The sequence below is a fragment of the Salarias fasciatus genome, chromosome 14, assembly GCF_902148845.1.
Source record: "Salarias fasciatus chromosome 14, fSalaFa1.1, whole genome shotgun sequence".
NCBI classification, from domain to species: domain Eukaryota; kingdom Metazoa; phylum Chordata; class Actinopteri; order Blenniiformes; family Blenniidae; genus Salarias; species Salarias fasciatus.
In genome coordinates this window covers 23,599,526-23,623,055 of record NC_043758.1, presented here as the reverse complement: position 1 = coordinate 23,623,055, position 23,530 = coordinate 23,599,526, and the positions used below count along the sequence as shown (strand labels likewise).

The following is a 23,530-nucleotide window of genomic DNA, read 5'->3' as shown; positions in this document are numbered from 1 at the left end:
AAGACTTGTGCTAAATCACACATTTGGATCACATGTTCTGTTGTGGCGACACTGAAATAAAACAGCAAAAATATGATTTTCTATTATTACTACCTGAAAGAAAAGCACCACAGAGGCAAGCTTGTTCTTTTGTTTTCCCCTTCTACTTCAAAGAAAATTCATCCAAAAATATCTTTTTTTTTTTTTTTTCTGTTTCAGAATCAAGGCGGAGAAGATTATACGTTTGTTATAAAGCCTTGATAAGACTTTGGCCCTTTGCCTTTGAAACCGTTTAAGGCGTTTCTTTGGTTCTACAGTTTGCATCTTTTCCTTTTTCTGAATTACCCACAGCCGCGAACACCTGCTCATGATTGTAACATCGATCAGTCCACCCTCTGATGAAAAGTAACCTTCTTTCACCTCTCCATCAGCTGGTTTTGGCCCCAGAGTATCAAAGATGGATTAATGTTAGAAGTAATATAATTAAATCTTTGTTGTTGATCCAAATTATTGCCAGTATGATGAGTTTGGATTAATTTCATGGCCTTCATTTCTTCTGCCTCTGGTATAGAAAGGCACTGTATCTCATTACTTCGCCTGATTATTACAGTTTTTTAATCAACATCGCACCTTTCTTGCCTCAAACCAAGTCAGGTCAAGTCAATTTCAAGTTATTTCAGCAAAGCCTTCATTTGTTTCATGTCACCTGCAGCTTTTAATAGCTGTAACTAATAATTAATCAGAATGTTCTCTGGACAAAAATGTGGCGCATATACGACAAAAAAACAAAAGCTTTTCTCTTTCCTATTGTCTTTGTTGCTTTCAGTAATTTTGTATTTGAACAGTGAAATGTTTTCCATCCTGGAAAAACGACCAGAGATCATTACAGTAATCATCAGCCTTACAGTTGATCTGATGGTTTGTGGTGAAGGAGGCTAATGGATTGTGCGCAGCGTAATGGCTTGTTTACAGCCGATTGCTTACAGCTTGTGTTATTGTTTCCATGTAAATGTGGTTACTTTTATATTTTAGGAGACCTCGAGAAAATAAAAGCCTTTTTTAAATTTATTTTGTTGTCATCTCACTCTGCTAGTGGACTCACTGGAAAACAATAATGTGTGTGCATCGCCGTTGAAAAAAACAAAACAACAAACAAATTCAGGGCGCACTTTACCTTTTTTCATCCCTGTACCACTCGAACTCCGGCGTGGGCACGGCGGTGGCTTCACACTGCAGCATCCCCATGCGGCCCACCGGAGTCTCCGAGCTCTGGGTCCTCTTCATTGTCGGAGGATCTGCCAAGTCACACAATTGCCGACATGAGTAACGTCTTAAGAGCAATAACCCAGGCAGCTGTCACGCATGGCATATTCGAGCGTGGAAATGTCATGATCCGAATTAATAAAACCACCTTGGCACATGTGTTCTCTTTCAGATCTTATTTGAAATGCCTCGTTTCTGTTTTTCCAAAAAAAATCACGAGTCATTCTCATTGCGTCAAGGATGTCTGTGAGGCAGCGGCGACAAAAGAATGAGACCAGGAAAATGTCTTTTTTTCGTATCATAATAGCAGGATTCAATTTAAGTCATAAAAATGAGTAAACAAGCAAACTTGATAAGATGAAGGAGATACGTTTTTGCTGTCTTACAGGTTAAAAGGCAGTTATTTTCTTTCCACTTTTTTCCCCCAAAAGACAGTGTTGAATAGATTACTTGACTTTAATGTACTTCAGTTCAGATTCATCAAGTGTATTAGCATTCATCATACACACATCACGCTTCCTACAAACATCCCGATGGCCAGAAATACATCCCAAGTGGATTAATGCCCATTTTCCATTTGGGATTAAACACCGAGAAATGGTTTAATACAGAAATCGTTATCATTTAGCTCAGGCGCTCAGACTTGGCTAAAGTACAGTTTGGGCAAACAGCCATATGTGATTTGTTCAGATCAAAGAGAATTCTCAAAGTCCTCCGAGGGTGCTCGGTTCCTCACGTCTCATGAGCTGTTCGTCAATCCTGAACGGCCGACATCTTCGCAACACTCATCAGATCTAATTTGGACCCCTGAAAAGATGCAATTAGGTGATCTTGTGTTGAAATTGTGAAGCATCTCTCACACGGCAACGCCGTGCATGAGAACTACTTTGAAAATGACAGACGCAATCAAAGTCACCGATTGGTTCTGGCTTTGATTCATCTCAAGAGATTCAAGAGCACTTCAAAACTTTCAAGATTCATCCTACCTAACATGTCACGGTGCACCGTACCAGCTCAAGCTCATAACTCCAGACTTTTACAAGCTTTCAGTGTATCAGCTTGTGGAACTGACTGGAATACTGATCTGCAGGTTGGTTGTGACTTACAGTTGACGACCACGTTGACGTATTTGACGTCGGGCGTGGCCACGTCATTGCTGGCCTTGCATTCGTAACGACCAGCCTGGTTCCGCATGATGCCGATAATGTCCAGGTACTCTTCACCGTCCAGCGGCTCCGCTGCAGAGACACAGGAAGACAGAGGAAGTGAGGGAGGGACAGCGAGGAAGTTTCAATCGATACTGACGCCTATCCAGACTGTGCAACCTGATATCGAACAAAAGATATTATTTCATAACATGACTTTTTGCCGCTGACATTTTGTGACTGAAAACTGAAAGAATCACCTGAGAAAACCGAACAGGCAACACAAATGGCAGATGTCGAGAAAACAATACATTCAACCGCTAATTAAGGGCATTTCAACTCAAAAAATCTTTTAAAGAAATAGTTCAATAACTGCAAAAAACCAAAACAGGAAACAAAACTCTGAATACATCAAACTGATGTAACTTCTCTGTTACATGATCAAAGGTTTACTCGTACAGTTTGATGAGACATTACTTACATAAAAATGTCTGAACTGAGACCACTAAATGGTAATCAGCTGAAAAATGTTGATAAAACCCATAAATATGTTTGAGAAATATGAAGTTACTGTATTGGTGCACAATTATCAATCCACCCCTATTTCATGTTTGGAAAAAAGGCTTTGTTGAGCATGAAGACACAAAGTTGATCTTCAAAAACAGAAATGAAGAAGACACAGCGGTTAACATTTTAAAGTACGGGCGATGGGACACGTGTTTCATACAGTATCATCCACACTCTTCAGAGTTCCTAACCAATTCCTTGCAAGGATTTCCCGGTTTCACTCCTGTTATTGTCTCGTGTGTTGGTTCTGCCTTTGTATCAACCTCACTGCCATCGAAACAGTTTTAGATGCAGCTTTATAAACTTGTCAAATTGAGCAGAAAAGGGGGAAACATGCAGCCTGGCACCCTACAAATGCATAAAAAATCTTATTGTGTTAGTTTTGTGTGTTAAAGCAGCATGTTCTCTGTATGCGTGGGCTTTATCTATTTATTTGTCTGTGGAGTGCAGTGTGGGAAGTCTCTGTTCGCAACTAACAAACGGCAAGCTCAGTCAGATTTCATTCATTATACTGTAGGTATGTTTTTACTTTTCTGTCGGCATTTTTTAAACAAATTCACTGGGTAAGCAGGTCTCCATGTGCCTAATAAAGACTTTAATGCTTTTTTTTTCTTCTATCTGACGCCTCTCCAGGTTTCATAGGCTTACCTATTGATTAAATATTTATAAGCATTTTTTTTTTTTTTTTACAGCTGAAATGACAAACAAACTACAAAAACATGAATTTGTCAGTCTTTCCATGAGTCAACGTGGCCTCCCACTGAGCCTACTGCCATTATCTGACACCCACGTCAGCTTGGCATGGCCATCATTAGAACAAGAGGAAGGAAAATTTTAGATGTACTCAAAGCATTAAATGACAAACAGCACAGAGGATATAAAAAGTGCATTCTTAATGATAAAAGCAAATGGATTTCTCTCAGAATCCACGGTTCACGTCGGTATCGCACGCGGATGCTTAACCCATTAAGACACAAGGCTCCATTTCATTTCTCGCTCCTTGGTTCTGTCTCTCTATTTATGGCCGAATGCGGCATGATTTCACTTTCTGCCTCGTGTGTTTCCGCACATCACAGTGCATCTGTCTTCACAATGACAACATCACCCAGAACGTGCTCGGGCTGCATGCGGCTCTGGAGGGACATTGCTCATGACCTTAATGGATTAGAGGTGTCAGCAAGCTGGAGATGAAGTAATTCCTATGATGTGTTGCTCATGTTTATTGCCAATGCTGTGGGGCTGTCAGGCGAGCCGTGAGCTTTAAGTGTATTGACACCTCAAATTCTTTTGAGACTTGCTTTCAATAAGGACCTCAATAAATAAAGCGGCCGTCTGAACGATGGCGTGCTTCCACGCTCATATTCTGCTGGAGAGGCGATTGAAATTTCACTGCCAGGTCAAGCCGGATGTACCGAAAGTGTTGGACTCAGTATTTAACTGCAAGGGCGTTTAGCATTCAGCAACTTGTTAAGCTGACTTATATTGGGCGTTTTGTCTCAGTGCTTCAATTAACTGAGCAATGATACGCACAAATGTCAGACAAAACATCTGAACAGAGCGCGGGAGAACCGCAGAGACTATCGGACAGATATCTGACTAATTGTTTAACGAGCAATCCAGCTAATTACCCATGTAAAGAACACAGCGACTTGGCATCTCATTAGGAGGGATCCTCTATGTCTTATTAGAGATCTATGGGTAGTTCAGAAAGAGAAAGTGGCAGAGTCTTTGATGCGTTCCTACGTTAATTGCACTTTGCCTTTTATCACACCTGAAAATAGTGACGGTACGAAGACCTTAAGATATCAGTAATTGTGACATGACGATTTCTTCTTTTGTGTGACGCTGGAATTAATTTGAGCGGCGTGATACATTATTGTGTTTGCACGCAAAGATGAGGCAGATTCATTTTTCTTGTACATTCCCCTTGCACACATTTCCACCTAATGGAAAATGAAATTTTGGGCAATTGCAGTAACTTAATAAGGAATCATCTCCTCAGGCAGTGAGCGAGTGGCGCCTGATCTCAGGGTATTTCTCAAAAAGATACAATTATCTGCAGTGAATGAGGGAAGGAGTCCCAGAGGACCCAGCAAATGTAATAACTACTGTAACATCGACTGATACTTCCCTTAATCTAAGAAAATAAGGACTGATGGAATCTTGGTGGTCAAAATAAATTGCTTGGAGAGGATCTCCTGGGGCGAGAGGGAAAAACGTGCTGTTTGTAACAACACTAAATGTCAGCGGCCTCAGCTGCCAGCCAGTTCACGCTCTCGTTTCCAGGAAAAATGTGCTGCCAAACTAAAGCACGCAGCGCCCTGTGAAATGAACCGGCAACTTCGTGACCGGCGGCCGGCGATGCTGGCTGCACATCAGGGGGATTCTCTTTAGTGAATTCAAATAATTACAGCGGGATGTTAAGTAGTAAAAGTTGCAAAGCCTCCGTGTAATCAACAGCCCAAGGACATCGGTGCAACTCAGTTTCGGTGACGAGAAGCAAAAGAGAAGAAAAGCTAAATGATCAAATCACCTGAATGATGGGCATGGAGGTCAGATGATACAGTATTATTCCACGTTGATTGAAAGATCAGTTGGATTATGATCAAAGTCTACACTGCATCATATTCGGCTCTCCGCGGACGGACTGCCAGAGCGATGCGATTGGAGAGCTGTGATTGAAAATCTGTTGCCATGGAAATTCTATTGAGGCTCAATCTCTTCTTTAGTGCTTCAGCTTGGTGTCGGATAAAGACAGAAAGAAAAAAGAAAAAAAAGAACAGGTGACTGCAAAGATCAAAGAGCAGGGGAGAAAAAAAAGCGAGGAGAGAGAAGAGAATTTAAATGAGAGATGAGACAAAGTGGATTGACTAGTTGCTCACAATTAACTGTCAGAAGCCCTACCTGGTGTGTGTAAAGAGTAACTCGATCATGAAGGATGAGCCGAGTGAGATGCATTGTGTCAAAGAAAAAAATAAAAGATAATTACAATACAACATTTCATGCTTCTCTGTCTGCGCCAACAGGAGGATACAGCTCCGCGCACATGAAGTGTGTGCTTCACTCGTTATCTATTTAATGAAGTATAATGAAGATGGATTGGTTAATCTTTGTTCGGGGGAATTGATTTTAGAGTGTGTACAGTATGGGTGCGTGTGCGCACGTGCGCCCACGCTCTATATGGAGGAGCGGTGTCTCTCTCTGGTGAGCGCGAAGCCTGCGTGCGAAAAATTGGGGTGAAGACAGATTTTCTTGAAGGCTCTCAGGGAGCACTGAGTGCGACGACTCATTCAAAGTGTGCACATTAGAAAAGCCCCGGCATTACACTATATTATACCATCGCATTTCTATGCTAATCTCAATAGAGGAGGGTGAGTGGGTGTCAGGGAGGGAACGATTATGCTAAGTAAGACAAGAGTAAGGCGTGAGAATAACGCTTTCTTCATCCGGATGTCACTAATGCTAAAAGGAATGTTTATGTCGCTTCATTTGTCTGCACGCTTACATTTTTCTAATATGCAACTGAAGCCAAAAGCGGCAATTCAGCAAGAAAATAGGCTTCATTTAAATTTTTAGCTGGCGATTACTTGCTTACAATACACACGGAGCAAGTGTATTTGTGGATATCTCAATCAACTTTTGCTCTTTTAACAGGGGCTCTTCACTGAATTCAATCAGTCGTCGCTTAATAATCTTGTCAAATTAATACGTTTTCGGTGTAACCTGAGAAGAACCAATTCAAGAGCCAACAGCATTGTACCAATGTAAATAAAACTAGGACTTTTATCACTTTCTGTTGCTCAAATGCAGCAATGGAGCATTGGTTTGGTGCAATTATCCAACAGGCACCATGAAATCTAAAGCTGTAGTGTCAGTCAAGTGGTTGCTTCAGTGTTTCATTTGTTGACATGTAAAGACCAAAATTCTATGCTAAATCTGTAAAAGTTTGCAAATATAAGCTGTAGTGAGCAAAAAACGTCTGGAAACATATCCAGGTATTTACATATGTATTGGGCTTTTGGAAGGGGTTTAGGAAGCCTTTCCTTTCACTGTGGAGACACAAACTAAAAAGTAGAGAAAAAATCACATTAAACAATAAAAAAAAGCAATAAAAAACTATAAATGACAGAAGAAATATGATGTTACATGCATCAATATGAGTAAATACTCTCACTGTTTTCAAAATTAATTTCATTTTGTCCATAAAAGATTTTGTAAAAAGAACACGTGCATTGAATATGAACATCTTCAGAATATGCTCAGAATCTCTACCACTGCAGTAGAAATGAAAGGCGGCTGTTTATGGCTCCTGGACCAAAATAAGTTTGACGTATATATATAGAATCATGTGAGGGATCAGGTTAAAGAGAACAGAAAGTGTAACAAAGCTCAAGCTTCATGTGGCCAAATGGCTTAGTAGTTGGAGAGAGTTAAAGATGTGTTGTTGTATTGTTAACAACAACAACATAGTTCTACACATTTACTAATAAATGTGATTCCTCTCACCTGAGAAGTCTTTGAACGCACCGTAGTTTGTCCGTGTCAACTTGCAGCAGATTGGCGGTGCGTCTATTGATTACATTTTCACAATACAAGTGTTTCTCTCCAACTTTTTCTTCCGGCGTACTCGGATTCGGGGGCACTGAAGTGTCAGTAGCCTTGAGCTACTCCAACAATAGAATCCACAATGAGCAGCACAGAGAAAAGGTGGCGAAACGCATTGTCTGTGTTGTACTCAGAGAATAACGGGAACTGGAATAGGAACTTGGGCTTATCTAGAGTGTTTTTCACAGCTGAACTGAGGAGCTTTGACAGAGAAAAGAATTTTTCTCTAAAAATGATGTTAAATTTATCTCACTGCAAAACATAAATAAAGAACCATGTGGTGTCCTTTAGCAGCGGCTGCAGTAACTGTCATCTCTTCCGACAATGAAGAGAAATTCAACTTTTGGTGACGCATATCTATTTTCAGAATGAAATTATTTGCCGACTCCTAGAGAGAACAGTATAGCACACCTAAATTAAATTAAGTTTTTCAATTGGAAACAGATTCTTTTAAGAGCAAATTGTTTGATGAGCTGCTGAAAAGTAATATGTCTGATGCGGGGGTTTCATCAACAACGAGAGCAAACATGTAATCAGAGCTCAGAGCGATGATACTATAAATAAAAAATATGAAGGAATTACAAAAGAAAGATCTGTGAGTGGTTTACAGCTTTTCACAGCTGAGGAGAGCTCAGCTCCGCTCCGCTCTTCAGCCGGCCCGTCCTCCAGGCCATTATCGGCTGAAAGCGCATAGAATTTTCTGAAACACCAGATTAGAAACAACAGTCTGTATCAACAGCCAACCGGTGACAGTTATCACCTTTAAGACGTTTGAGGATGAACTCTCAACTGAGATTCAACCTCTTGAATAGTTCTCTCTATTTGTTAATGTGCCATGGAGCCAAGCTCCAGCCTTTCAGAGAGTACAATGCATATAATTACCGTGCCCCCCCCCCCCCCCCCCCCCCCCCCCCCCCCCACACACACACACACACACACACACACACACACACACACACACACACATTATAACACTGAAAGGCCCAAGGACTTTGGGATATGTAATGGCAGACTCTTGGAACCGACATGGGAAGAGGTAAGCTTTCCACAAATGCCTGCTGGATGCTGATTTGCATTACATTAGCAGTTGTAAGTTCGCGTGAACGTCCGCTGGTTTTCCATGCCAATTGAAAGGCATGTATCGGAGTGAGGGGCCGTAGCGGAACACCAACTAGGTAACTTACACGGTAACTTCACTGGGTACACAACGGATGCACTCATAAATTCCCCTACCTGTTTTTTAAAAAAAACAAGAGCGATGGGCAAGAGAAGGAGGAGAGAGTGAGAGAGCGACGGAGGAGGCGAAGGGGTGAGGAACGAGAACCACAAACCAGCAACTTTAACTGGATTGCTTTAATTTGCATATCCTCATGCATCATTCATCTGCATCACTTTACTAGAGTGCGAAACATCACGTTTATTTTGCAAATGCTAATTAGGGACCGAGCCCCGGAGGGCAAGGTGGCCGCAGGCCACCTTGCCCGTAGGGCAAGGTCTCTATTGTTTTTCGTTCGTTTGTCGTTCTCGTTCTTCTATATTATTATTATACTAACGCCCAAATAAACGCGAATTTGACCCCCTAAACATGCACGAAAACTCACCAAATTTGGCACGCACATCATGACCGGCGAAAAATTTTATAAAATGGAAAAATTGACCCCATCTGCTCTCTAGCGCCACCTATATCCAAAAAAACGTCTAAAACAGTCGCTACAGCCCGCAGGAATGTCGTAGAGAGATCAAACCAACACTCATGCGTTCGTCTCATCAAGATCTACATTTCACGCGCTCACACCCCTGACCTAAATCCAACAGGAAGTCCGCTATTTCCCTTTCAAAGTAAAATTTTGATCAAAATCACTCCTCACGAAAAAATTATCTCCTCCGAGACCGTTTGTCGTACACACATAAGATTCACGCGACGTGAAAGAGGACAATTTTCTCTACAAAAGTTGTGAACAACTTTGTCAAAAGTCGAATGGTGTGGATTTTATTAGCGTTCAAATTTGGAAGTCTGAAATCCTGCCTTGCTCCGGCCCTCATCCGTTATAATGGGGAAAAAAGGAAAAAGGTCGCCTTTTTTCAGCACCTCGAACAAGTGGCGACTGCGGCTAAACCGTGACTCCTATCAACAAACCGAGCACACGGAAAGTTCCAGCAGGTTCTCCCGAACAAGATGATGTAACATAAGTGGGGAAAATATCATGTTATATGTATGTTTTCACAGGTAAGAAAAGGTGTGCGCTCTGCATTTTTTTGCTCTCAGGTATAATGGAGCCGGATGGGGAAAAATCTTGCGCTTCTCACAAACTGAGGCCTCTACGGTCCAAACTAAAAGTCTGACTGCTCTGAAAGCCTCACCAACTGAAAGACAACAAATTTTCCTATCAAACGTGATATTTTTTGTTCAGTTTTGCCAAACAGCAAAGGAACAAGGAGCAGTTGTTTCCCCAAAAAAGATTTGTATTTTCTCCTCTCTCCACTCTAACTCACATTACCATATATGGGCATGCATTGCAATTACACAGCTGACAGCAGCTGTCAATCAAACTCTGACACTGATTGCCTTCATTCAGTGACTCTCAAAAGCAGATGGGAGAAGCTAACAACTCCATGTTAGTGGATGGAACATGCTAACAACTCCATGTTAGTGGATGGGAGATGCTAACTACTCCATGTTAGTGGATGGGAGATGCTAACTACTCCATGTTAGTGGATGGGGGATGCTAACTACTCCATGTTAGTGGATGGGGGATGCTAACTACTCCATGTTAGTGGATGGGAGATGCTAACTACTCCATGTTAGTGGATGGGAGATGCTAACTACTCCTTGTTAGTGGATGGGAGATGCTAACTACTCCATGTTAGTGGATGCAAGATGCTAACTACTCCATGTTAATTGATGGGAGATGCTAACAGCTTGATGTTAGTGGATGGGAGATGCTAACTACTCCATGTTAGTGGATGGGAGATGCTAACTACTCCATGTTAGTGGATGGGAGATGCTAACAACTCAATGTTAGTGGATGGGAGATGCTAACAGGTCCGTGTTAGTGGGTGGTAGATGCTAACAGCTACATGTTAGTGGATGGGACATGCTAACTACTCCATGTTAGTGGATGGGAGATGCTAACTACTCCATGTTAGTGGATGGGACATGCCAACTACTCCATGCTAGTGGATGGGAGATGCTAACTACTCCATGTTAGTGGATGGGAGATGCCAACTACTCCATGTTAGTGGATGGGAGATGCTAACTACTCCATGTTAGTGGATGGGAGATGCTAACTACTCCATGTTAGTGGATGGGAGATGCTAACAACTCTGTGTTAATGGAAGACAGATTCTAAAAGCTTCATGTTAGTGGGTGGACGTCTCAGTCGCTGGCCGGCGGGGAGGCTCGGTCCCGACCAATGCCGCTTGCGGCTTTAATTTATGTTAAGCAGCTGATTTGAGAAACTTCAGAGTCAAGTAGCATAAAAGACCCCACGACATTCATTTTCTTTTGTCTGCATGAATGTGACAGTATGTGTGCTTTTACTTGTATACTGTATATGTACATACCTGTCACCTAATTCCTGGATCTTCTACTCTGAGCACCTTTTCTGTTTTTCTCTTATAATGGTATCCACGCTGCACTCCAGGGTTTCAACGTACAGTATAAATATAATAGTGCTGAAAAACACCGTGTTTTTTAGGTGTTAAGATATAATGTATAGTTATAAGTAGGTGTAGTTTAGAGTTCATGTTAGGATATGTGGCGAGGGATGATATAATGTAAATGAGTGGGCTCCACAAGTAACGTCATACAAACCCGTGTGTGTGTGTGTGTGTGTGTGTGTGTGTGTGTGTGTGTGTGTGTGTGTGTGTGTGTGTGTGTGTGTGTGTGTGTGTGTGTGTGTGCGCGAGTGTGTTCAGCATGTGAGCATTTGTGTTTGGACAGTTGGTCCTGGCTTTATCTAACACAGCCACATGGCAGCTATCTCTCTGTCACTGTGATTTAAATAACAGGTCAACACGTAATTACCAAGTCACTATTTTTCATTAACACATTCCTCGTATTTGAGATAATGAAAAAAAAAATAAAAATAAATTACCGGCTCAGAAACCAAATGTAATCTTTAAGCTCACTTATGACTATATTGAGAGTGTGCGGCCAAAACAGGCAAGATACTGCAAATATTCATCTCCAGGGGGGGATTTTAGTGTTTTTCAGTGCATTTAAATGAGAGTATACTTTCATCACAATGAAAACCTTGCACGGTTCTCATATGTGGTAGAAAAGGAGAGAAAAAAATACATTTGTACCCTGAAGGTGCGCGTTGTATGCCCCATGCACAGTAGTGTCAAGAGTCTCAAGGCAAGAGTCCTTGCTTGTTTCCATTCCAGCACAGTTGTAATTTTCCTGTCTAGCACCTACGCAGTTTAAATTGAGTAGGGTGTTTTCACCTCTTGGAGTGCCCATGGTCCTGAGATGTGGTCGAGTGCAAGACTGTCTTGAGGCCACCAAAAGTAACTGCACTACTGACCATCTAAAACAAGCTCTTAACTCAGTATTTTCCTGTTATTTTAACCCAAGGTCTGTTTTTTCCCCCACTGAGTGCCACATACACAAAGCTATACAAACTTGAGGTTAACTCCTGAAACACTGGCAATCTGTCCAGTGTGTACCCTGCCATTGACCTTTGTAAGCTGGGATTGGCTCCAGTGCCCTGTGACCCTGAACAAGACAAGCGGTATAGAGGATAAAGCGTCACTTAATAGTTCAATGTGGCCAACTACAACTTTTTAATATGTGTCCCAAAGTCCATTACATTTTAACAAACTGTAGTTTGGTTACACCTGCTCCAAACTCAAGGAGTTCCCTAAAAACTTCACAATAAGCTAAGTTTACACTTTTATATGGCAGTGTCTTGATATTTCTTTCAAGTGAGATGGCTGCGTATATTGAGCACATGGCTGTCCTTTAATTTACAAATTATACGCTGATACTATAATGATTCTGCAATCTGTTTTCTCTTTACAGATTTTTTTGTTATTAAAATTAGCTTAATTTTGCACAAGGTACTTAAACCCTTGGCTGCAGCCTGTGCAGTCAGGCCAAAATTATCTTACATCCATTAAAGTGTAATCACCAAAGGTGTCTTAGCGGGTCTCCTCTTATCATTATGCCACGGTTTTTGAATTTGAATTTCCCATTAAATTTGGCAGTGAAACTGTATATGTAAAAAATAAAACCGTACATGAATATTATCTGTCTTGCCAGTCTTAACAAGAAAAGGAAAACTTCCACTTCTATTCACGAGTCATTTGCCGTCGCTGCCGCTGCCTGCAGTGCAGAAACAACACAGGTGCTGGAGCCAAAAACAAGACGGCTGTTTATTTGCCGCTTCTTGAGCCGAAGAAATGATATGCACAGTGGAGCGGCGCAGCCGTCTGTTTTTTCCCGAGCGCTGTCATTTCTCTCTCTATCTCATTTCCCCACTCTTTACTTCTTCTATTTCTTCTTCTCTGACCCTCGCGTGCCTCTGTTGTGTCTTCGCCGCAACTTCCACGGCGTCCCTCTCGCGGCGGCTGCAGCCGGCGTGGCTGTTTGTCCCACTGAAGCGCGAGGCTTTAAAAGGAGATTAATTGTTGATAAAACAGAATAGGGCTTAGTGATTGAACTCCCACGGGGGGGGAGTTTGGGTTGTCCGCTCTTTCTTACACTCGGCTGATAAACGGATCTGGCCCATTGTTGTGGGAGGACTTCTCATTACTGCGTGGATGGATTCCATAGGCTTGTGCTCGCCACGGGAGAAGAGGCTTTGTGTAGAGCAAGGTCAGCCACTGAGTACCACTGTTCATTCTTCTATCACTGCTTTTTTATCTGCCTCCTTTCCTTTCCTCCCCTTGTCACCATCGCGGCAACAACCGCATGTGCAAAGACACGCGCACGATAGCATCATCTCCACACATCCAAGCTGACACCGAGATAAGCTTTAAGTGCGCTGCTGCATCTCTCCATGTTACACCTGAGGTGCGTCTCCAGGGATAAACGTCACGAGAAGCTTCACATGACGGCAGAGCAGGAACCTGTATGTCTGTGTGCTTGTGATTAAAGAGATTTATGGCCACTGGGGTCAAGGCTCTACCCTTGTCATGTGCTCTTAGTACTCCAGATGACCATGACTCTATCATTTCCATTCAGCTACTGAGAGTAAAACCTGCATAATCGCCTGTAAATCACCCGATTCATACAAAACAACATCTCAATTTTCCTGCTAAAGTGCGGGATAACATACAGTGACTCCATATAAACCAAGTAGAATGTCTTAACAGTTTATTTGTACACATTTGTTGTGCTGAGGATGACTTTGAAAGCCATTTAACAAAATAAAACATCTTGATCTTGAGAATATTACATTAAATGTCTAAAAACCTATAAGCTGTTGTCAAAACAAATAATTTAAACCTTCATCCAACTGTCTGTTTTATTAACGACTTAATCATTGCAAAATTATGAGAATTTACATCCAAGCGATCTAATTAGCATTTGAGCAATACGAGTTTGAATCATCACCTCCGTTTGGCAGCAGGAAACAGTTTACCTGCACTTCAGCACATTTCCTCTCGATAGAAGTTTACATTCAAAAGACCCGTCACACACCCAGCCCATACTGCTGTTTGCAGCATTTCTATCTCACTCTGTGAAACCACTGGAGATATTTCCTTCAAATATGGAGGATTCTTAAGAATAAATGAAAAGTTTGTAAACATAAATGATAAGTGTGACTCATTTCAATTGATTCAAAATCTTTGAGATTATTTTTGAATTCTCAAACTGATTGAAAGTTTCATTCCCACCTTCTGATTTTGAACCCAAACATTTAAAGGAAATTCTCTGTTGTTCCGTTACAAAAACATCCAGCGGCATCCAGAAGTATCCCTACATGCAAACTACACTCTTTCCAGTTTTTATACTGGCCATTCTTTTTTAAAACAGTGGCATAGAACGTTTCAATACAGCTCTTAGTCAGTGATTATCTGAATCCAATACTACTGAGAATTTGTTAATCAGGAGATTTCTTATCTTTTTGAAAAGTGTTATATTAAAGGAAACGCTGCAAACACACACACACACACACACACACACACACACACACACACACACACACACACACACACACACACACACACACACACACAAGATAAAACTTCTTTTTCCTTTATTCTCCTTTGGAATGTCACTGATGTGCAGATTGCTCAAAGGACATTGGTGGGGTCTAACTGGGCCAACATAGCTTCCTTTCTCCTCTGCATTGGCTCGTAGACTGGAATCAAACCAAAAACCTTTAATCCAATTCCAAACCTGAATTCACTTCTCCTTCAGGCTGCCGTCTCCCTGAGGGGCTGTGTGACTTGAGGCTATTGAAAAAGTGCTTATGGCCAAAAAAGAAAAAAAAAAAAAAAGTGCTGAGTTTCTGTACAGTCGTGTCTCTTAAACAAGTGGGAACTGTAGCGTTGAGCCAGCCCAGCGGTGACTACACCTAATGAGGCCAGGTACACACAGGGCAAGCTGTGCGCATGATGTTCGGGGCACCGTGTGACAGCAGACCGACTGCAGAGCAGCTGCCAGTGGTGCTGATTGTAAACAAACAAGTGAACAGTGACAGTCAGCAGATCCGAGACCTGCCGGGAGACGGATGAGCAGCTGTCTTCTCCTGCTCCCCAGACGGCCGCGGTTCGACTCGCTGCGTGCGTGTGCACACACACAGCCAAACACACACAGCTGGAGACGGAGTGTGAGCGGCTTGACCTGGGTTGCTCTTACAAGGACCTGTCACTACCGTACGCTTCATTTTCACAATCAGCCGGCTTGTCAACTACACTCTGTCACTGCCAGCTTGGCATATGACGATGATGTGTGTGTGTATGTGTATGTGTATGTGTGTGTGTGTGTGTGTGTGTGTTTCCTTCCTAATCTTCTCACCCACTCATACTGCTGCACAGGAGTCACACTATTGAAAGCACCTATGCATCTGCACTCTTGCCTGCTCTACTTCTTCCTCAGAGCGTGCACAAAGCCGTGCACTCTGGCTCCCGGCGCCGCCCCCAACAGCAAGCAGAGGTTGAAAAAGGACAGCTGAAATGAATCTCACCCTCTGCCAAACGAATAGATGGAAGCATGATGGAAGGTGGTGGAGACACGGAGAGCGAAAAAGAAGTAGAGGAAAATGGAGCGACGGCAGAAGATGAATAGGCGAAGAGTTGTTGAGAGGAACGGGGCGAGGAGCGCTCCCAGATAAGGTGACAGTCCTGGGGGAAACTCTCCCAATCCCCCGTCTTGGAGCGCGGCCGGTGTTGCCGAGGCCAGCGTAGGAGGGGTGTCAAGGGCACTCAGCGTCAAATCTCTAAAAGGCCGCCCTGCCAAGCGCCGTTATAAAAGGGTTATGACTTCAATATTCAGCGGGATCATATAGCATCGGAATGTGGGCTGCGGTCCAAATCAATTCATTTGGACAGATGTCTTTGTTGCAATGAAACTGTTGTGGTAGATTCATAGCTCGCCATTTACAGTTAGCTGCTGCCATTATCCAGAACACCTTAAGGTTTCAGCGTGTTGCTCAAGGACACTGCGACAGTAAACAAGAGCACTGATGGACAGGTAATAGGTGTTCTGGAACTTGAAGCTGTTGATATTTCGGAGTTTATCGGCCACTCTCAGCAGCGATTCAGTCACTTCTCCGCCAGGGTGCAGCACACTTTCTTTCTCCTTCATGTGAAGAATCTCTTCCATGGGTGTGTGATGTCCAGATATGTGTGTTTTTACTTGAGCGGACCGAAGGTTTCATTTTGGCCATTCCGCCTGCAGCACCAGATGACTGACAAACCTTATTACAACGGAGGGGGTGAGAGGATCTTGAATGCATAATTGAACATTAATTAACGACTGGGGTTGCTATAACTAACGATAAGAGTGATTGCACGTCTAATGAAACTGGTCATTTGCATACGAAAGCATCATTCTGATTATCTCTGTCTGTTTCTCTCGTTCCCTCTTCAATCTCCAGCCGGCTTAGCTTAATTTTTTGCTTCCTCGCTTGACCAGTGGCTCCCATTTCTCCACTCATCGTGCTCGACGGTGTGCCGCCATTCACCCAGAACCCATCTGGATAATGCGGTGGAGGTGAAGGTGGCTGCCAGTCAGCCTGGCGGAGAAGCCAACATCGGGCAGATCTCTCTACATGCAGCCTCTGAACAAATGCGCCGAACCACAAATGTGCGTTCAACTCTCTGCTACGCACATTCACATACTGCACTTCTCCACACCCGTCTCTTTCATCTCCTTTGATTCCTCCAATCTCAGCGAAATATCCCTTCACCTCTGCTCCCCTCCCCGTTCCAGCAATGAGCTATTCAGTCAATATTTACAGCAGCACCCACGCAGAGGCTGAACAAAAAACTGTTCAGATAAAAAAGTACAAGAACTACAAGATAGTCCATGTTTCATGCGGGCGCCATAGAGGAGACACAGAGCTTCTTCTGCGGGCCTTGTTATGCGCTGTGCTCATCTCAGATCTTCGAAGTGTCATTGTGAACCTACAGCCGGCGGGTCAAAAGGGACCAGTCTAATGAGACGACAAACAGATGTGCTATTTGTTTGTTCTGTGGTCTGGAGTAATTGTGCCAAACTGAATGGAGCTGACAGCAGTCAATATCTGAACCCTCATGTCTGGCGTCTCCAGTGAAGGAATAACAAAGGTAACACTTATTCTCTTGTGTCATTGTAAACGTCCCCTTCAGATGAGTCGTAAAATGATGGCTGCATTGAAAGTCTTGAAGAGGGAAAGCTGGATAAAAGCCATTACTGTGATTGATTTCGAATACAGATACATTTAAAGAGAGTGAAAAGGATTAATGACCCAGTTAAAAAGGCTTGATTAAAACTGAAAGTCAAAACCCAAGACACATAAATGATAGGGAAAACTAAGTTGTTTGCAATTTTTTCTTTGAAGCAACAGGACAACACAGTGATTTCTGGCACAATCATCGCTGAGACGTCTAGCTGAGGCCCTGCTTATGGGAAAATGATTTCAAGTGAAAAAGGGGAAATGTTGATGCATTTTGGGTGTCTGTTCACACAACAAGGACGTACATCGCTATTGAAAATATATCAATTTGAAAATGGTTCCCAAGGTTCAAACAGGGGGAAACTCAACTTTTTAAAAAAAATGCTATCTTTATCTTTGTTTATTGTTGTTAAACATCAGCTTCAATTTGAGTGTGGGATATAGTTGAATTGGGAATAAGAACATGCCAACTCTCAATAATTTGGGTTTCAAACATCTGATGTCCTGATGACTGTATTTCGTGCACTAAACCGTTACTCAGTCACTCTATCGTACCAAACAGTGATCAGGTCAACAACTGAAATTTCATTGTTCTTTCTCTCTTTGTTCCAAAGCCATTGTTGCATTTAATAGGAAAAAAATATTATTTGAAAATGTACGGTATATATAATACGGTATATCAAAGTGTGGTATCATGGTTCTCGCCCAGGTTATCATTCAAGATCGTTGTAATTACTAAACTTTGCTTGTTAGTCCTTTGGTGAAGCAAAACAAAGAACCAAATAAAACCCATCAGGTGAGCTGCTACTTGTCCCACTTTAATGAGCTTCTTGTTGGCTTTGCCCGCAGAAGCCCACATCCATACTCATAATTAAGCGTCTCCTGTCTCATTGTCACCTCAGATCATGCTCAAAGGGTACGAATATTTACCATGGTGCATCTCATGGCTCTCTGCAGTCTCATCACAGCAGGCTCAACATTTTTGCTTCAGACTTGCTCTGGCAATCACTAGACCCGAGGAAAATTCATTCAGTTCAGTCCCTGAGTCCCTTAATTACAAGCTCAGTGATGTGCAAGCAATAACCTGCCTCCCTTCTTGTCTCAATGACAAACAGCATCGCTGATAGAGTCTAATTATGTATATCTATACTTTCACTAAGTACTGAAGAGGCTCCTGTTTATCCTTTCATGTATCTAGCATGCCATTTTAGCATTAGAAAAACAAAGACATCGGTTATAATCTGATTAGTGTTGTGATAATAAAGCAAAAGAGGCACGAATGTCACAGAAATGAGTCGGCGCGGGCGCCGCCTCTCAGCTTGGATGGCCCCGTGGAAACAGATGACAGCCATAATCAATGTGGACACCGTGAGAAACCCTGCTATTAACTATCCCATAAACAAATCCTGGAGTGGAATATCAATTTAGACAGTTAGCAGAAAACACTCAACCAGAGCATCCGAGGCATCGTTTGTCACTCGGGTTATTTGAATTCTGTGAGATCGCTTCTGGTTTTTATTTCTCAGCTCTCGAGAAAAGGAGGATTTTACAGACAAGACTTTACAGGAGGCATTTTCCAGAGCAGACGTACTGTCTGCTGTTTATTGGCTCCCTGAACTGTCATATTTCATTTGGTTTGTGGAGTTTCACACTCTGACCAGTGTGATTTAAAGCGATCCATCTCTGCTTGCTCTATTAGCATTTCATTAACGTTTTTTGGAGTTTTCCAACCACTGTGTGCATTTTTAGAATGAAATGACTTTGTGGTTTGGTCCAGTTTACAGCAGTTGTGGGTGCAGGTTTCTCAGCTGTCCGTCGTAAGAAGCATTTCTGAGGGAATTGCTCTCGTTTCCACTGGAGCTTGTGGGAATGTGACAAAGTGTCACCATGTCCCTATTCTTAGCGGAGAGTGTGATGTTCTGTCAAGGCCATGCAAATCTGCTTTCTTTAAATAATTTCTAATTTAACACGAGCTACACAGTTCCAAAGAGGATTTCCAGTTGAAAAGACAAATACTGTATCATCTGTCTGTCAGAGAAACATCTTCAAGTGGCTGTCATTAATCTGGTGGACGATTGTCTCATGAGGCTTGAAGAAAAGAAGCCTTTTTATTTATTTATTTCTTTTAAATTTCTGAGTGTTTGTGTTCATGCTTGGGTGCTCTTTTACTCCTGTTCTCTTGTGATGAGCTTGACAGTGTGTGTGTGTGTGTGTGTGTGTGTGTGTGTGTGTGTGTGTGTGTGTGTGTGTGTGTGTGTGTGTGTGTGTGTGTTCAAAATAAACTGATATTCACAGCTTTGTGTTTGGAATGTGAATAAACTGTAAGGCAGCTGAGACAATACTTGGTACCTTGTGCATTTCTTCATTTGTTCCAAACTAAATGGTGTCTGAAATATTGGAAAGAATGAAACATACTGTAGTTGTGCTCTCTATTGACAAAACATTGCAGTGTTTGGTCCATTTACTTTAGCAAAGCATCACTTTTCCCAACAAGTGCATCTAATTGATGCATTTATCTTATAAATATGAAAAGTTAGTCATATATGGTGTTTTTTTGGGGGGGGAAATAACACATGGCATTGCAGAAGAGGTTGTCCCAAAGGGTTGGAAAATCCATCTTTAGGGGCAAGTAGTGCAGCTCTTACACCACACAATAGGACTGTGCAACTGTCATGAAAGTCTCAATATGTAGAAAAGACCAGTTTTATTGAGAGGCTGATAAAGGGCTAAACTATGATCCTCATGCGGACAGAAATGCAAGGCGTTAAGTAGCGTGTGTGTGTGTGTGTGTGTGTGTGTGTGTGTGTGTGTGTGTGTGTGTGTGTGTGTGTGTGTGTGTGCATGCGTGCCTGTGTGGGTGTGCGTGCCTGTGTGCGAATGACACTGAATTTTCACACAAGCGTGTATAATATCATGTGCATGGTGCCATCACCATCAGCCTCATTATGAATATTCATGAGGTTATGCAAGCATGAGCTCCAGCCAGACTTTAACACTGGGATACGTGACTCATTATGAAGTCTCACAAAACCAGACATGAGAGTTTGTCTGCGGTGATTCCTGAGGTGACTTGCTCCTGTAATGATGAAGAGCAATAGGACTTTGTAAATACTCTCGGCTTCTTTGACGGCTGTGTCGACTCCGCACTGCGGTGGCTGAATGGTGGGACTCTGATGCCGATGCAATCAACACTCTTACTTCAGTGAAATGAGCTGTAAGTGTGAGCAGTGACCATATGGCACTGCTTTTCTGGTTGAGTGGTTGTTTTGGAGCATGTAATATGTAACTGGTAACTGTTAAAACAATACGGCATGGACGTGATGAGAACAAAGTGTCTGTTGTGGTTTTACGTGGCCAACGATGTCGCGCTATTTGAGAGATTTTACAAGGCAGGGCTCTTCTCATGATGAGTCAAAGTAGAATTTATGCTCATGACTGAATTTCTCTGCCAAACAATGGAGTGACAGTTTGCCTTCATGTGCAGTGTTGGGCAAGTTATTTTTAAAAAGTAATTTGTGATTTTTATGACATACTTCTCAAAGTAACTTTGTCCAAATATTTTTAAAGTAACTAATTACGAGGCAAAGAATATATTGGATTACTTAAAATTACTCAGGAATTGGATCCTGTCTTAATGGAACTGTAAGACTGAATATATGATTAATGAAATAAATGGGCACCTGACAGAATAAATTACAAACAGAAAACATTACATTAATCTAAATTACTCAAATGTTGTTGTGTGATAATATGAGACAAAACACCAATCGAATTTGATTTGTAGCTGTACGTAGCATTTCTACAATTGTAAAAGGAAAACAAAAAGCAACAGACATATGCCAATAGATGCCTGTGCTTCCATTTAGAAGCTGCTTTTGAATGATCAGCGCTCTCTGTGGCTGTATCTCTGTCAGGTCACGTGATGCACTTTGCACCAATGAGATTCCTTGTTTCGGTATGATGATGTCATTTAGAACTTTCCTGACTGAGAAGCTGCCAGCAATGTATCGGTTTGACACTTTGCACCAATCCGGCTCCTTCTTTCTGTACACTAACTCCAGTGGCTCCGCTGGACTCCAGCAGAGCAAAAACAAGCTGAAAGAGGTGAATTATAGTAGTATAGTAGTCAGTGATGGTAACAGCGTTGTAATGCTGGGAAAATTCATTAGTTAGATCACTTGTAAAATTAATAACTTTTTTAGTAACACCTTTTACTTTAACACAGTTGCTCCCATCACTGTTCATGTGTGTCCAGAAATAGAAAGTCAAACTTAAATCAAAAATCTATGAATCTTGGATAACTTTCCTGAAATTTACAAATGTGCCATAAAGGTGAGTGTGACAGAATGGATTTCCTGTGGTCACACTTTACTTGTCCTGTGACTTTTGGTCCATTGGCTTGAGTGGGTATCTGTCCCAACTCTGATGACATTCTGTCAATGTCCAATTTTTCTGCTGAAACAGCTGAAAATGTTTCCTTTGCAGCTATATTTAAAAATATCATATGCTTAATAGAATCCCACACTAAAAAAAAAAAACATATTTCACACTTTTATTCTGCAATATCATTTTGACTACTACATAAACTCGGTGCAGCCCAGAGTTTAATAATTAATGAGGTATGATTGCAGTCACTTTGACTCATATTACAGATTGCTGATTTGTATGATATTGAAATTGACTGCAACATTATCCACCAGACTTTCTGTATTCACAGCTTCAAAGTTACACACAGCATGATACTAGGACCTTGAATGCAGTGTGTTAAATTGCACACCCACACAAAGAGATTGTGCTCTCAATTTGTGTATACTCTGTAGATTGATATGATTGGTGTTGAATTGCTGCGAGGGGTGCATGCAGCACGGCGTGAGGCATAAAAGGAACGCAGCCTACAAGCACGCATGACGGAGCGCATGAGTCAATTCCTCAGCTGCTTTAATTATTATTACACCTTTTATGGACACGGCATTCTGCGTCTGTTCAATACGTGTGGTCGCAGCAAACAGTTGAGAGCCTCACGAGCTCAGAAAAACGGTGTCACCGCCCAGACAGGCAGAAACATGAAGCGGGGAGACCACAGGCTGCCAGACATCATTATCTCTCTCAGCAGTTCTCCCTACATGCTCTTCAACCGGGTAAGACTTATGGATTCTGCGGAGAAAAGACGCCTGCAGAACGACAGCAACAACAAAAATAACAACAGCGCCTGCGTTTGCAAATGCCGTGCGAGCCACCCCCCTCCCCGTATCAGGAGCCACATGTGCCCATGCAGACTCCCAGGAAGCTGTCCTCCTGAGCGAGGATGTTCCCTCCATCACACTGCCTCAGTGAAGAACAAAGGCCGATCGAAGGTGGTCTCACCACTACTTTCTCAATAAAAAATTGAGCAACTGAATAATGACAGGGACCTTACGGAGATATTGTACAGGAATTTCAGAAGCGTAGCTATTAAAGCCGAGTGTATCGGAGCATGAGAAATCTACCATTGGATATTGCTTTTTGCTTTTCCTCTATCCACCTCTCCGTTCTTTATCTGGGAACAAAAGCAGTCTAACCCAACAAAGGGAGTTTGGTGCCAGTCACTTTGCGAGGAATCTGAACTTCCAGGGATCCACTTCAGCTTCGCAGAAAGGAAATGAAAAGGAGCTTTCAGGTTTCACTACATTTGTGTAAAGCAGCCGTCAAAATCCATATGGCTCGCAGAATAACACTGAACAAAACACTTGACTTCAATGCAAATGGACAAAAAAAACATAACGAGGGAGAGAGAAGCAGAGGCACCTATCTGAGCTGTTACTCTTCCAGGTGCAGGAAACAGATGTATTTGATGAAACATGCCGGGCGCGATGACAAACTGATGCAGTAATTGATAAAGACACACAAATAGAATGGCTTTCAATCAGTGTGGGGCTGTTATCAAACTGTGATGTTGTCAACTTGAGCATCTTCATCCATCATGCTACAACCTTATCAGCAGTTGAAGACATTTATCTTTTCCCCGAAATTGGATTAAACCCCATGGCAACAGTATCATCGCTATCTGAGGGACGGACGTCCATGTAGCGCTGTACCAACACACCCCGTGTTCACAGTTTGAAGACACGCGCGAACATTGACCTGCAAATTATTCATACA

At 42.2% G+C, this 23,530-nt stretch overlaps 1 protein-coding gene across 2 annotated transcripts in view; it reads right to left on the bottom strand.

The window, feature by feature from the left end:
* Positions 1–23,530, bottom strand: part of lsamp (limbic system associated membrane protein) — a 589,246-nt gene that overhangs the window by 14,159 nt on the left and 551,557 nt on the right. For both annotated transcript variants that reach the window (XM_030108899.1, XM_030108898.1), the window contains 2 exons: positions 2,349–2,480; positions 1,154–1,274 (listed from right to left, as the gene is read on the bottom strand). In XM_030108899.1, the coding sequence (XP_029964759.1) occupies positions 1,154–1,274; positions 2,349–2,480 (253 nt within the window). The remainder of the gene's footprint in view (positions 1–1,153; positions 1,275–2,348; positions 2,481–23,530) is intronic.